This window comes from Rutidosis leptorrhynchoides, chromosome 5, assembly GCF_046630445.1.
Source record: "Rutidosis leptorrhynchoides isolate AG116_Rl617_1_P2 chromosome 5, CSIRO_AGI_Rlap_v1, whole genome shotgun sequence".
NCBI lineage: Eukaryota > Viridiplantae > Streptophyta > Magnoliopsida > Asterales > Asteraceae > Rutidosis > Rutidosis leptorrhynchoides.
This window is the reverse complement of record NC_092337.1, coordinates 84253593-84269919: the sequence shown is the minus strand read 5'-3', so window position 1 is coordinate 84269919 and position 16327 is coordinate 84253593. Positions and strand designations below refer to the sequence as shown.

Here is a 16327-nt window from a genome sequence, read left to right as displayed (position 1 = left end):
TTATTTTTATTCTTTGGATTGAATGCAACTTCTGAATTTGAATATCCAAAAACTTCATTAATGATGCAGGCAATCGCTAAATTTATTTCAACATGGAACGTGAAAACAGACCATGAACGAGACTAAAACCATAACGAAATTGACACTAGGGATTATTATTTGGTACAAAGTTTGTACACTATTATTGCATCTTAATCGACCCCATTAGACTTAAGAATGATCTGCAGACTTCACGACAGTTACAGGGCACGGACAGTTATTCACCACATAGTTGCTCACACTACCTAGAATAACCCTGCAAATACAAACAACATGCTTAAAATTCACAATCCTCATTAGGGGTGTTCATTGAATGGTTCAATCCGAAAAACCGACCGATCCAAATGATTTTGGATGAAGTGGGTTCGGCTAATCTGGTTATGGTTGGGATTTTTGGTGGCACCCGATTTATAAATTGGTTTATGGATTGGTTTTGGGTTCAAAAATACTAATACGGTTATAACCCGATAAACCGAATTAATACAACGATTATGCTTCATTATTATTTTTATGAATCACCAAGGCTATCAATTATATTATAGGTTGTTCATTGTTTCGTTTATACTTTATAATGTCATCACTACATGTATGTGGATAATCAGTAGCATTACAAAATGCTACAACTAGTACTAGTATTATTTTGCTCTTTATATATTTAGCAGTGAATTAATTTATATCAACAAATAGTTTGATGTCTCGAAAATGTCATTTATTTCATTTTAATGGTTACTTTTAGAACTTTACATGATAAAATTGATGATTTTATTTTATCAATTATTAGTTATCGAGCCGTTAAAAAAAAAATATACTCCGTGTTAGTTATCGAGTTTTAAATTTGGTTTAATAGTGAACCGAACCAAATAAACCGATTTCATATCTGGTTGGATTGGTTTGGTTTTATCAATTTTGGTTCAGTTATATATTGGTTCTCAAAAAAAAATTTAAAAACCGATTTATCCAAACCGACTAAACCATGTAAACCACAAACCGACCGGCCGAACGCCCCTAATCCTCATCCTTTTGATGTTAAAAATCCTTATTTTTTTCGTTATGTTGAAAGTGAAACTCGAAAACGACGTTACTTCAGATTATCAATTACCTCTTTATCTTGCCAAGCCCACGGTTGCCTAGAACAAGACAGTTTAAAGGTATGTGGTCAACAGCTTCGCATAGTTTCTCACGGGCATCTCCGTAAAAGATTTTCAACAGAACGATAACCTGCAAGTGAACACGGAATTAAGTTTTTTTGTTGTTGTTTTTTTGGTAATTGTAATGCAACAAATTTGAAGAAACGAGTACCTCTTTTTGAGTTGCGGCTAAATTAACGATATCTAGAGTTTCCGGGTCAGGCTTGATCCCGTATTTTTTCGTGACATGGGAATCACAAAACTCGGTCAAAGGGATTAAAGCTGAAAAATGAAAATAAAAATCATATATGTACAATCAAAATTTGAATCAAAGCAACTAATTCACACAAACACAAGTTACTTTTATATGGAGTCTTAAATCAATATTTAAGTAAGACAAAGGTAACTTTTTTGAAGGAAAAAAAAACTGAGAGATCAAAAAGTCAAAGCTGCAATAATCACAAATTTTAATCCACAAGAAACAAAATACGTAGTGGAAAAAATCATAATCCAGCAACAGATTTAAGTACATAAACACATACTAAATTCAACCTAGGCTGCTGATTATATCAACTGAAACATATAATAATACTATACAACAAATTCATAATCAGGACTTTCTAGGAATTAACGATGATGATTACCAAAGAATAATATTAAATTAAATTAAAAATTAGTAATAATTAAACTCACGTGAACCAGTGGCTTGCCATAGTTGCATCTCAGTTTCTTCATAATGGCCTTGAGGAAGAACATTAACAAGTATGAGGTGATCACCTTTACGTGCAACGTTATTAATTGCCCATTCTAATGCTTTTCTGCTGCAAGAAGAAAAATCTACTGCAACTCCGATCTTTCTACCTTCTTCCATATTTGTTCACTTAATCTCTGTTTTTTTCTTTCTGACTTGATTTTTTTTATAGTAAAAAAAAAAAATAGTGTGTGGTGGATAGAGTTTCACTAATGTAGTAATAGTGCATGTCTATTAGTGTTTTGGTGAATGGGTTATTCACTTAGTGTCATGTGGGCCATGACTGACTTTCCTGCATTTATTTTAATTTTTTTAAGATAAAATAAAGATACTTTCGTAGACTAGAAAAACACTACAATAAGCTTTCGTTTGTTTTTTTAGATCTTATTATGTCTTATGTCTACACGTCTACATACTACTTTTTGCCAAAGAAGAAGCGTTGCATGCTAACTTTTCACCGGGGTCATATGACCACAATATAAATTACTTGACTTCGCCACTGATAGGCACAATACATCGTAACGAAGTTGTCAGAGATACAATATACAACAGATTTAAGAATATGATGAGATATACTTTTAGATACTTATCCGTCACTTTTAGATACTTATCCGTCATCTACGATGATCGTAGAAATGAAATAAAAGAAAGAGGGTAAACTTCGGATAATCAACCCCCTGAGCGCGAGACCTGTTACCGGGTGAATTGCGCATTATGTGCACCCTCTGGTCACACTCCCTTTCTAAAAAATTTGGCATAGGCAGAAATTAAATTCGGGTGGTGCGCTTCATTGAGTTACTCGGTGGACACTCAGGCAAGCCTGCGTAGTTTTATGAATATTTTTTTTTTTTTGGTGGTACATGATGCAACCAATGCAAATGCAGGAAAGTTATGAACTTAAGATTATACTAAGCGTGTTCACTAACATTTATCGAGAAGAATAAACTCCCATCATAGAGTTCTCACTATACTAAATTCTTTTTAAGACATTATCATGATAAACGAATGTGAAGTGTTATTATAGACTATCGAAAATGATACTATAAAAAAGAAAAATTGACCCTAAAAATGATACTAGTAATGTTGATTTTGTATTTTTGGAGGATAAGAAAACAGTTTGAGCAATATTGTCAAAGAAACTGGACTTCCACAGATTTATACTTATAAGCTTTCACGAAAAGTTAATTCGCTTACCTAATCCAAATACATAATACAATATTATACATTTATACCACTATGTTCTTACTCTTGGTGTAGTCACTAAGATATGTATCTACTTTCATGTCCACATAACAAAAACTTAGCTTAAACAAAAAGAAAGTAATAACAACTAATGATCCCCAGTTATACTACATAAACCAACCGAAAAATAACAGCAGAACCTGATATAAGCGCGTATCATTTTCTAGAATCGATTTCAAAAATGTAAAGTTTTTATAATTCCATAAGCATGGAACTGTTTTCTGTAAACAAGTAAAAAATTAATAGTGGACCCAATATCTAAACTGTTTTCTGGAAAACAAAATTCTTGATTTCTCATGTCAACATAACCTGATGTTTGATCTGGGCAACAAATTTAGGGCCTAATATGAAAATTAAAAAAAAAAAAAGGCCTTTTTTTTGCTTATAGTTTCAGCTTCCTCCCCATCTCCTCTTTCTAGCTGGCCTATGTTGCTTATTTAAATCCGCAACAATAACCGAATCCCCAGCTGTGTCTGAATCCTTTTTACAAGTCATAACAGGCTCGTTAAAACGTGCCCTTCGTTTTTCCATCTTTGCCATTGCTTCAAGAATTCGTGTTTCATCCAACCCCTTTTCTCCATTTTTATTTTGCAACTTGTTAACATCATTAACGTGTGCCACAGGGTCATCTTTAGCGGGTCCAATGTTTACTTCTTTGGTTAGATTCTGACCTTTCTTGATGTCCAAACCTTTATCAACTGCTTTGGATTTAACAGTTTGGGCCGCCTTATCACTTAGACGTGAATTGAAACCCATCCACTTTGGTTTAATGTGTTTTTCAGAAGACTGCAGAATTCATTGCGACAAGTAAATGTCACAAATTCACAGATGAATACGTTTAATGAAGACATGTAATTACAGAAAAACAGCATTGATATTACACAGAGACTATCATAAAGATGTTCAAATAAGCAGAGATGGCAACTTCAACCCATTTACTGACAAATAACTTATGCTTTACCTCTGAAAGTTCAAACGTGTATATTGTAGAAAGGAAACTGGAAAAAGTAGCCCAAAGTGTTATGTATATTGCAGAAAAACTCCTGTGTTACAGTAATCTAGAAATAATTATAATTATATCTTATTTATAGGATCATAATTCACACACTAACTATTGGAAAGTTTAAATCTTGGACAAAAACTGCTTAATGTCAACCCAACCCGGTCCATTTCGACAAATACCAAAAGTTACCTTTCTTATCAGTTACCCAACTGACCCATTTTGCCACCTCTACTTATGCGGACGAAAAAACATTGCTGAGTTACAGCACTAGCTAACAAGTACCAGCAACAGTAGACTGGTTGATCCTAAATTGCCATGTGAAACTGAGACTTTCTCCACAGACAACAGTGAAAAGGTGTACGTATTTGCCCTGCCACCATCTTTAATGGTGCCTTATACGTCGTAGGTAAGATTTCATAGAGCAATTGACCAGAGGATAAAATAGTTTAATGCATATATGACTTGCTACACCTAATTGCTACATCTAATGAAGTCTACTCATATGTGATGACTAAGACTGTAAGACCAACAGAAATAATGCTACATATGTCATCTATGCATGTCAAATATAGGGTAAAGCTTAGTTTTTACCTATTAAGCATTTTCCTCCATTGAGGGCCTGGAAATTTGTTATCATGCGGTAATTCTTCACAATAGCAGACACTGGGAAATTAAGAACTTACCCTATGTAGGCAAAGTTGTAAAAGTTGCGAGTCGGGGATGGGTCGGTCGAGACCTTGATGTGACGGGTAGGTCGGGACCTTGGAAGGACGAGTCGGGGACGAGTCAGGGACGAGCCAGGGACAAGATGGGTACGAGGCGTACGTTAACGTTTAGTAATATATAAATTAAACATATATCTATTTCACATAAATATATCAAACATAAAAACACAAATATTTCAAACATAGATATATGGCACAAAATCAAATTTATAAAATATAAGATTTTTTACCTAACTTTCACTTTGACCAACTCAGACCCAACTCAACCAGTTCGGCCCGACTTTGACCCAACTATTTAGCGTTGACCGACTTTTAAGGCGTTTTTGTGCGAGTTGAGACGGGCTAGCCCCAAACAGATGTGTCGGCCGACTCAGCTGACTTTTACAACAGTGTATGCAAGTACAAGACAATGTGTCTAAGTGTAACAGACTAACAGAAGAACCTGGAAGCAAACAGCATATATGCTCCTATGTTTGTAAGTCAAGTATATGAACGCGAGAGAGAAGGCTAAAAGCAGTGATGTACAAACTATAATCTACCTTATAACAGATATTTGTCAAGAATTGAAACAGAGGGAAAAAAGAAAACTAACCATGTAACTATGCAAGTAGTAGCACAGTGTATGTTTATCCAGTCTTATGTTCCATGTATTTCAACGGAATAAATCTTAGCTAACGCCCTTGTCAGTAAAATGATAACTATACGAGTGATAGGATTTACAACCATAAGCTATCAAACACAATGCAATGGATACACAAACTTCACAAACACGCCTGAAAGAAACTTTAGATAATTGCAACACACTTATGTCTATATTCGAGACCTACCCCCTATTTATCTAGCATTTAAAAAGTGATATTACTCGATGGGAGATCGGAAATTGCAGCAACATTGGAATACAGAATCATTCTGAATCCCACAACAGATGCACATTATGTAGAGGACGCAATTTTAAGTCACTTATGCGGGTCAACTTGGTTATGCCTTGTTGATATCAGGCAAAACTTATTATTGTACCTACCATAAAAAACCACACAGCCATAGTATATTTGAGTGTTTATCCTAGTTGATTCAATTAATTAAACTTAAATGATCATTAACTTAAATTGTTTATGCACTTAAATTTGATACTCATTACCTACAAAATTCAAAATGCAGAAAGTGCAGAAGTCATGTTATACTGTTTGAATTACAAGCCTTTAGTTTTTCGTTTAAAAATGCATTTTATTCCGTAAATTCGTCTATTCAGCAAATATATAGCAGTTGTGTCATTAAATATGTATTGTCTTGGATTATCAATAATGATTTTCTTTGGAAATGGGATACTTAGCCGATAACAAAATTTACTATTGTATCCTAAATTTTTGTGTTTACATGAGAATTTTCATTAATTTCAGTTCTATGTGAAATTTTCAGCGTTTTGCGAATTTTTTTAGCTTATATGCGATTCTCCATTTTTATGCGAAAAAATTGAATATTGATAAATCTTCAAATTTATGTAAAATGTTGGATTTTATTTCAAAGTTAAAATTTTTGCCAATTACATGGGTCATCCCAACCTGACACAACTCAAACTGACATCTCCTAAAAGTTACCAAGTTTAACCCATCATGCAAGCCATCTGACCCGCTCATTTTGCCACCCATAATAGTAAGGTATCTTGAATACAGAACTAACTTAGAGCAACCAACTGCTCTAAGTAACCAAAAAACAATTTAATGAAAACCAACAAAGAGAATACAGATACAAAATCAGTCTGCTTTTAACACAGCCATCATAATCAAGCATGCCAGTTCTTCCCTACCAATTGTCTGTATATAATAACAAAATTTTTATAAATTATAAGGTAACAATGTAACATACAATGTTACTTTTTTTAATAAGATTATCATCATACATTATGATAATGTAATTATATACAGTTCAAAATATATCCCATAATTACTATATGAGATGGAGCTTATAGAAATACTAGTGTTACTATGTTTCTCAAGTAACTTTAAAAACAGTGAGTCTAACACTAGGACACTAATTCAGTGTGTTATGTCCTATGCATATATTGAATTTGACAGTCTACGTTATGCATAGATGAATAACGAGATATCAATAAACTAGTTAATAAAATAACAACCAGATACAGTATTTCTAGCAACTATCAATTGACAAATGGGCAGACACAAACCATGTTAGGAAAGCAATATATAGTGAAATTAGCTACGTAGGAGGTCGAAGAGAATAAGTGCATATCAATATTAAGAAGTATTGCCCATATATAACATACACATATACACAATTATACTTATACAATATTTGATCCCAAGTTTCCATAAAACTTACCTTCCCGTCCCCGACAACCATGTGTGAATCGAGTGAATTTCTGTAGTTCTGTGATAGTCGTTCTTCAAGAGGTTTAGCAAATTTGTTACCACTAAATACTTCTTTTTTGAGTTTATATCTATCCCTCTTAGCACGTGGACCATCAGTCAACGGCTCAACATGATCATATTCATATCCACCAACCAAATGTACACCGGGTGAACCCGTACCACCCTTGAATAACCACTCACATGGATCATCAACTGACTCAACATAATCAGAAACAAACATTTTATGTCTTGAATCCTTTTCAAAAGGAAGTGATGCTCTCTCAGCATAAAACTTATCGTCCTCATGCCTGAACAAAATTTCATCTTCTTTCAATTGCATTTCATATTCATATTCATATTCATATCGCCAACCGTGCCTTGTTCTTTCCATATTCACATGATTATCAAAATCATTCATGTAAGGTTCAGAATATCGTGATCTAAATCTCTCATGTTTACTGAATAACTTATCTCTTGGCATCATGTTACTGTGCCATCTGCCATTATTGGTACGAGATTCTTCAGAAGATTCATACCTTTTCAGCAAAGAGTTATTCAATTCAGAAGATGGACTTAAAACCCTAATTTTATTTTTTTCAGCCCCTCTGAAATCCCATCTAGTATGCTCGACATCTTTTTCATATACACGTTCTACCTCATCTTCTTCCCTACCATTATAAGTATAAGGTCCAAATTGTTCTTCCTGCATATAAACAGGATATTCCCGCTCAAGACGTAAATAATCATTTTCGCCCTTATTTCTATAATAAAGACTTTCTCGACGTTGCAAATGGGAACCCCTTTCATTAATCCACCTATCCCCTTCCATTATTCGATTATCATCAACATATCTTCTTCGATCATCATAATATTTCTCATCTTCTGAAGTTCCAAAAACAGATCGATCCATCTTGTTTCCATATCTTTCAGCATCCCGAAGTTCATAGATAGAAAATCTTTCACCATAGTTATCAGAAGGTAATTCTGATTTTAAGTAAATCTCTTCCTCATTATAAGGATCAAAAGAACGCAATCTTTCAATCCGCCTTTCATGGTCAATAGTTGACTCAACATCATAGGACCCCGCAATACGGGACGTTGAAAAGTAATCATCTTTTTCATGATAGGTTTCAAGGTCATAATCAGAATGACACTTTCTAGCATAATATCTATGCTCGCCGATTCTCCTTTCGTCATATGTTCTTCTTGAGTAGATATCATGTTCATGTAGAGATTTGGGATCAAAATCTCTACGGGACCTGTTGTCATATACGTCAACTTTGCATCTCGGATGATATATACGGTTATCGTGTTCTCTTTTGTCACCCAACCTTCTCGAGTACGAGTCATCATTCACATCATGAAGTTTGTGCTTGAATTCACCATGGTTCCTATAGTTGTATACAGGAGTACTGTCTTTTGCATGATAGTTATTCCTACCATATTCGGTTTTATGATCCGATTTGTTATAGTCCTCTAAATAACTTGCAGAGCTTTTTTCCAGCTCAGATGATTCTGCTACCAGTATGGATTGGTCTGTGGTGCATGTATCCTTTGAGTTATTTAAAAATCTAATTGCTTGAACAGTTCCTCCTGAACCTTCAGAGACCTGATGAACTTCATCATTTTCAGAGCTTCTCCTCATCAGCTCAGTACTAATTTTTCGGCCAGAAGACCTAAGCGCATTGAATAAATTAAAGTAAAATAATTTTGTAAATAAAGGAAGAACAAGAATAATGCTCAAGTGAGGAATTAAATGAATATATACATACTAATCTGTCAAATACAACAATGGAAACTATTTAGATGATCAGGAACCTCTTCTTCGATAAAGCAACTTAGGAGGTTGTGGGTCATAGATACCATAAATAAGTTTCGCCAACTTTTAAACTGCTGGACACATTTGACCCATTTTATTATAAACCTACCATTCGAACATACATAATGAATATAACCAAAGTTGATTCATGTTCACATAAACAGATTGGAATGGCCCCCTCTACGTTTATGTGTAAATGAATAGGGTGCTACTACATGTGGGCCAAAGTTGAGATTTTAAGTGATAGCGACAAACAACTAAAGTGAAAGTATATGTCACACGTTATAGATAACCAGTCAGTGTGTGAACTAAATAGGTAAGGAGTGAATATAAGGCATAAAAAATGTAAACCAATAGTGCACCAACAATGATATAGCTCACACCTTTTAGGAGCTTGTATGTCCATCTCCATTTGACTCCCTACAACAGATTCATCTTCGCTTGCAATACTTAATGAAAGATGACCCATGTCATCATCATCATCATCACCACCAGTAACATCTTTCTGGTTGGATGTTTCAGGTACATAACTATCAAAATGTTCCCCTGGGTCCAGAATGGGGATCTGTTTCAAATTTGTCATTAGATGTGTAGCGTAAGTATATATACTCCAAACATAATCCAAATTATAAGCAGAAAGCCATACCTTAATAGCATCTGAATCACGGTCAATGTGACCTGTTACATCCATGGTTGATTGTCGCTCAACAATGCTTTCTTCTACCTCAATAGCTTGACCTTCCTTCTGAAACAATAAAAATTATACGGTAAATGACACTGGAACTAGAACTAAATATATCAGTTTGGGCAAAGAGTCACAAACAGGGTTGGATTGAAACAACAGGTCAGTTTTGGTAAAAGTCAAAACGGTCCAGGTTGACTTGGTTATCTGTCAACACTTGTCTTGATAAAAAATCAAAAATATATTAATGTAGTCATAATAATTACACAAACAAACTTAATACAATAACTGACTTGTTCGCTTTTAACTAAAAAAGTTATTGTAATCATTTAAAATCAAACACACCAAAATTGGACCCATTCGTAAGTGAATGGGTCCAATTTGTACCATCTGATAATAAGCAACTAAATATTTACTTAATAGATAACTAATATTTGCATACCCTGTCCGTGTCTGTTAACTGAGCAGGTTCCGAGGCTGGAGTCCAACTATACATAAGTCCTCTATGACGATATTCATCCTGGCCACAAAATCAAATAAGTTTCTTAAATCAAAAGTTATGGATCAATATTTACAAGATCGCCATTCATCACCAACAATTAACAAAATAGATAATGATACTTACAAAAAATTCAACATCCCTAATAAGAATTGAACGTCAATTATACTTTTACAAAAGCTTTAATAGATTCTATTACCACTTGGTTGCAGTAACGCTTCCAAGTATCTTCATTAAATCCAAAGTTAAAATAGTCTGTTATATCTACTCCAGGATTCTTCCAAGGCTTCTGCTCAAATATATCAATATTTACATCTAGTATGTTCCTGAAAGATATAAATTTCCAGGCATGTTAATGAAGGATCAATGGATCATTAAACAATGTGTAACAACCTCGAAATGAAAAAAAATAAAAGAGTACTCTTTTTCACACTAATTAGCAATTACTATAGTGCATAAAATGAATCATAATTGTAGCCATATTATATGTTATTAACTACATTAATGCTGTGTTTGGAACAACATATTTGTATGTTCAACGCTCACCTAGACCAAGGAAGTGAGAATCGTTGTTGAGGTCCCATTGATCTTGATCCCATTCGCTGATAATACCCATTGTCCTCTTGCGACAAATAAGCTATTGTAGCACATCTACTCGCTTTTAAGTCACTCCCATATGCTGCCGGTTGCGGCCTTATATACTGTACATAAGATTTCACTTTCATCAAAAAAGTGAAAACAAATCAAAAACAGCACACGGAATATTTAAAATTGCCACTCACCGTAACAAAGGAGTAACATGTAAGGAAAACAACAATATCTCAATCGAAATAATGTAATTAAACAACTCATGATACTCGCAGGGATGTTTGAACGCCGTTTTAAAAGTGGTTATTTTTTTTATTTTTTTTTTTTTATTTTTTTAAAAGTGGTTATTTTGACTTGAAAAAATGGACAATCTATCACTTAAACAACCTAAGGATGGACAACTACTATTTCATCTATCTTAACAGCTTACTTTCTTACTGCAACTTCTTATTACATCATAAATAATCGGTAATTAAAATCAAACCATTCTTACCTAAGTGCTTAAACCATATTATTGCAAGTTCGAGTCGGATAACGGATTAAGCACACATCCAAACACCACTCCAAACATCTATTGACACTAAGGACTTGCAAGTTAATTTGCAAATGCAAGTTAATTTGCAAACCATTACCATCTAGACTAAAATGATATTAATCATATACAATATATTTTGTTACCTTCAACAAAATAGAACATATACAATAACAATACAATGCTCAAATTGTACCAACACAAAGGCAGCATAAACTACATCGATATAAGAATTAGCAATAGCATAAACTGCTAAAATCTATGATTAAAACAATACCTTATACATCGAATGCGAATTACAAACACCTTTCCCTCTAGTAAACTCTTCCGTACGCAAATTATCATCATCTGCATCGTCAGCTTCTTTAGTCCCCAAATTTGTATTAGTCCGTACAACTGTGATTCCATCATTATGCCTTACATTATCATCATCACTATTCAATACTATATCCAAATCATCATCATCGTCGTCATCGTCATCGTCATCTTCATCATTATAACCGTAATCAGAATCACCACTTGCTATTTCAATTTTATCATTATCGTGCTTACCAGTTTCAACGCTTACAACCTGTGAATTTGATATTTGTGGAGCAACATTTATGGCTGAAATTGCTTCAACTTCAACATCTGCGTATAAATCACCGAAATCATCATCTTCATCCACCATTTCTAGGTTTAATAGTAGATATGTATATCAAATATATTGATAGATTTATTTATTCACGGAGTGTGTGTGGGTGAGTGAGAAGGAAACGAATGATTTTATTGTATTTGTGAGGTGTACGTGATAGATTTCTGTTAGCAAAAACCCTAAAACAGCCGAACCCTTTAAACCCTGATTAGTTATTTAGATAATTTATTTATTTAGCAATAAAATAAAAGACTTTTTTGTGTTGTTGGTCCCACTATTATACACCAAATAGTGAACAGCGTCCCTTTTATTTTTTTTTTCTGCTTACAACATCCTTCCATTTTACAAATTTGTGTTTCAGTGTCCCTTCGTCTAACTTTCGTTAAATAAGTTCTGGAAGTCATGACATGTACCTTGCATGTGAGGGTAAATTTGTCTTTTAGTCTTCTTCACCAAACCTTGAATTAAAAACAAAATTCTAAAAACCAAATTGAAAACCCCATCATCATACCACGAGCTTGATTCCGAATAATCCATTACACTGCATTACAATACTATAATAAGAAAATCTAGGTCTTCTAAAATTAATTCGACTTCACGATCAAGTTTCTGCATATTTCTATTAACAATCGGTCGATCAACGTTCGTTCTTTACGGTCCTTGATATTGCATTTGTTCAAAATCGATTTTAGGGTTTTTGATTCAGTTTGGAGACGGAAAGTGTTGGTAATTGTAATCGAGGTTAGGTTATGGTGAAATTGAAGGTGTAATTAGTTCGAAATGGATGATATAGGAAGCAGCGGTGGCGGATCATTTGTGGCAGTTAGAAGGATTTCACAAGGACTTGATAGAAGCAATACTTGTCAAACAAGTTCAGGTATAATAAGTGTATATATAATTATAATTTGTTATTATTGGAAAGTAGCTTGTGATTAAGGTGATTATGATTATAACTAGATTTATGAGCCCGTGCGTTGTACGGGTACTCATCCGCAAAACATTATCGAATCTATTAAAACTAAATGAATTGCAGATGTAACGCATACAGTGTCCAAAGTACTATTGTAGTTGAATTAGAAAAGTATAAAGAATATTTTCTAATTCAACTACAACAATACTTTCGGCAATGCATGCATTACATCTGCAATTCATATAGAATTAAGATTCGACAATGTTTGCCGAAGAGTATCCGTGCAACGCACGGGCTCATAAATCTAGTTGACTTATAAGCAGTGGCATCAATAGCCCGTGTTGCATGCAAACTCAACAAGTTACTTAATTGTTAAAGATTTTCTTACTTAAATCATTAACCAAAACTGTTATACCATCATTTTATTAGTTATTTCAACCACAACATGCAACAAAAGATGTGTCAATTTCGGCCCAATAGTCAATGATGAGTCAATATGGAAAATTTGCAATCTCTAACGGTTGAAGTATGTTAAATAACTATTTGAGCAAAAAAAGTAACAGATCATCAGCCGCATAAAGTGTCTAATTCAGAAAATTTATCACAAAAATAATATAACAAAATAATATTTTGGAAAAAAAAAGAGTTTCACTCCAAACTGACTAATTAAAAACTATATGTAACCAAACCTCCAAAAAAGTTACATGTAATACAGCTTACACACAAAAAAACATGAATTAGCAGATACACCATGACCTGTTTCAACCCGTTACCCAACCCGACCAATCGGACCCATGGTGACCTGTTTGAAAATTTGACTTGTTCTACCCATGACCCATTTCAACCAAAAAACGTTTTCACCCATTACCCAAGCTAACCCACCCAGGCTGACCCGTTTGCTAGGTGCAATCAAGATCATGATTTGAAAGCCTAGAAAAATTATCAAAACATCTATAATAAATAATAATTAAGTGAATTAAGATCGAGTAAAATATGAAAAACAAAGCTGACCTTTTGACTTAGTTTGTGATGTTTACACCTTTACTAATTATGTTTATATAAGCATCCGAAATAAATATAATAGATCATGCTTCAGGATTCTCATAGATCTGCAAGTATATGTATATATAACATTATAACTTTCCTCTTGTAATAAATCGATATAGCTTACATAAATCTCTTAGTAGTATTGATTTTCAGACTTCGATGGCTAATAAAGAGGCAGAGCATAATGTTTCTTAAGATCATCCAGCACTCAATTATAAGATTCTAAGGAATTTGAAAAGAGAGATATATCTACTAACGTAAACATATTAACAATCATTCAATAAGCAGACAGAAAAGCAAAAAAAAAAAATGCAGCAATATAAAAAGAAACTCAAATCGTTTTAATGAACATCCCAAGTCCATCCAACTATTCCTAAGCTAATAAATATTACTGAGTCATATTTTACAAAACATATTTCTATGGCCAAAGTTATTACAAAATGAAGTATAAAAATAAAATTCTCTAAACTCAACCCACTTGTTCTTGAGCACAGCAGACGATGATCCTCACAAGACTTTTCAGGTTTAACATATACACATAAACCATACTCAATAACCAGTCCATGATGACTATAGTACTTAAGTCCAAACAATCTTGAATTCAACCCACCAATATAATGATATAAACTTTGATACCACTTCTCTGTATTGTTACAATCATATTTGCAAAAAAAAATCCTCATAATAACAACAATAATATAAATGATCCTGTATATTGAATGATATAATAGAGGAAGAGAGACATTGAATTGAACTTGTATGTTCTGTGTGTATATTATCAGTACATAAGCCTCCATTATATAGGAGTAACAATTACATAATGTATCCCTACACTATAGCAATAACAAAGCCTTATACAATTATATTTGTCTAATATTCCCCCGCAAGCTAAGGGCGGGAAACGACATGTAGCTTGGATCGTAACAGGTGAAATCTTGGTGAGGACAGCGGCTTGGTGAAGATATTTGCAATCTGATCATCAGTAGTTATAAACTGAACTGAAAGTTTTTGTTGAGCAACTCTTTCTCGAACAAAGTGAAAATCAACTTCTACATGTTTTGTACGTGCATGAAAGACTGGGTTAGCTGAAAGATACGTAGCACCAAGGTTATCACACCATAATGTAGGAACCGATTTAACAGGAACACGAAGTTCACGTAATAGATCTTGAAGCCATGTTAGTTCCGCAACTGTGTTAGCTAGGGCCTTGTATTCAGATTCTGTTGAGGATCGAGAGACGGTCTTTTGTTTTCGTGCAGACCATGATACTAGATTTGAACCTAGATATATTGCATATCCTCCCGTGGATCGACGGTCATCTGGACAACCTGCCCAGTCAGCATCAGAGAAGCTAGTCAGCGAGTTGTATGTTGAATCAGTGCAGGCATGAAGCACTGTTCCGGAGTCGTGAATAAAACGTAACCCATAATTGGCCGTACCCTGTAAGTAACGGAGAATTCGTTTAACTGCTGACCAATAATTTATCGTGGGACAATGCATATACTGACAGACTTTGTTGACTGCAAAAGTGATGTCTGGTCGAGACAATGTAACGTACTGAAGAGCACCGACAATTTGACGATATTGAACGGGGTTGTCAAATGTGGCACTATCACCAAGAGCAAGGTTTGCGTTGGTTGTCATCGGAGATGAATCTGGCTTAGCATTATATAAGTCAGCACGTTCTAAAAGTTCATGGATGTATTTGCGTTGTGATAGAATCATGTCGTGACCATTCCTTGTGACTTCAATCCCTAGAAAATAAGACAAGTTACCCATATCTTTAACAGCAAATGAGCAGCTAAGACTTAGTACCACCCTATCTATTTCCTTTGCATCATTCCCTGTAAAAATAATATCATCAACATACACAAGCATGTATAGAAGAGTGTTCCCATTAGAGTAGATAAATAGGGAAGTATCCGTTTTCGATCCATGAAATCCAAGAGATTGAAGTGCCGTAGAGAGTCGATGAAACCATGCTCTAGGTGCTTGCTTTAATCCATATAAGGCTTTGTGAAGGAGGCACACATGATTTGGTTTAGCTGAATTGACAAACCCCGGTGGTTGTTGTAGATAAACAGTTTCCTGCAGATCACCATGTAAAAAGGCATTTTGTACATCAAGTTACCTGAGTGACCATTTCTGAGACACGGCCAAAGAGAGAACAACACGAATAGTTGTTGATTTTACAACTGGGCTAAATGTTTCCTGATAGTCGATGCCTGGTTGTTGTCGAAACCCTTTGGCAACTAAACGTGCCTTGTAGCGTTGTACTGCCCCTGTTTGATCCCGTTTTAATTTGTATACCCACTTGCAATCAACCACATTTGAGTTTGGAACACGGGGTACTAGTGACCAAG

At 34.3% G+C, this 16327-nt stretch overlaps 2 protein-coding genes across 4 annotated transcripts; both read right to left on the bottom strand.

Annotated features, from left to right (window-relative positions):
• Window positions 1-18: 18 nt before the first annotated feature.
• On the bottom strand, window positions 19-2109 carry LOC139846674 (universal stress protein PHOS32-like). Its single transcript, XM_071836161.1, has 4 exons — window positions 1860-2109; window positions 1339-1448; window positions 1139-1257; window positions 19-295 (listed from the first exon to the last, which is right to left on the bottom strand). Exons 1-4 carry the CDS (start codon window positions 2035-2037, stop codon window positions 211-213), a joined length of 492 nt encoding a protein of 163 aa, XP_071692262.1. The 5' UTR covers window positions 2038-2109; the 3' UTR covers window positions 19-210.
• Window positions 2110-3328: 1219 nt separating this feature from the next.
• On the bottom strand, window positions 3329-12085 carry LOC139847368 (uncharacterized). 3 transcript variants are annotated; one of them, XM_071837033.1, is made up of 9 exons: window positions 11926-12085; window positions 11651-11859; window positions 10800-10954; window positions 10453-10579; window positions 10197-10274; window positions 9719-9817; window positions 9456-9637; window positions 7225-8929; window positions 3329-3945 (listed from the first exon to the last, which is right to left on the bottom strand). In XM_071837033.1, exons 1-9 carry the CDS (start codon window positions 12041-12043, stop codon window positions 3550-3552), a joined length of 3069 nt encoding a protein of 1022 aa, XP_071693134.1. In that variant the 5' UTR covers window positions 12044-12085; the 3' UTR covers window positions 3329-3549. The 3 variants fall into 3 exon arrangements, with proteins under 3 accessions (XP_071693134.1, XP_071693131.1, XP_071693133.1); XM_071837030.1 differs by having other exon boundaries at window positions 11651-12085; XM_071837032.1 differs by having other exon boundaries at window positions 9719-9814; window positions 11651-12085.
• Window positions 12086-16327: the final 4242 nt, after the last annotated feature.

Coding starts and splice junctions, on each gene's coding strand:
- LOC139846674 (XM_071836161.1), bottom strand. CDS start 2,037: ATGGAAGAAGGTAGAAAGATCGGAGTTGCAGTAGATTTTTCTTCTTGC. Junction 1,258..1,338: donor TAGCCGCAACTCAAAAAGAG/GTACTCGTTTCT, acceptor GTTCACTTGCAG/GTTATCGTTCTGTTGAAAAT. Junction 296..1,138: donor GGGCTTGGCAAGATAAAGAG/GTAATTGATAAT, acceptor TTGTATTTGCAG/GGTTATTCTAGGTAGTGTGA.
- LOC139847368 (XM_071837030.1), bottom strand. CDS start 12,043: ATGGTGGATGAAGATGATGATTTCGGTGATTTATACGCAGATGTTGAA. Junction 9,818..10,196: donor AGTTAACAGACACGGACAGG/GTATGCAAATAT, acceptor TTATTGTTTCAG/AAGGAAGGTCAAGCTATTGA. Junction 8,930..9,455: donor GACATACAAGCTCCTAAAAG/GTGTGAGCTATA, acceptor CAATGCGCTTAG/GTCTTCTGGCCGAAAAATTA.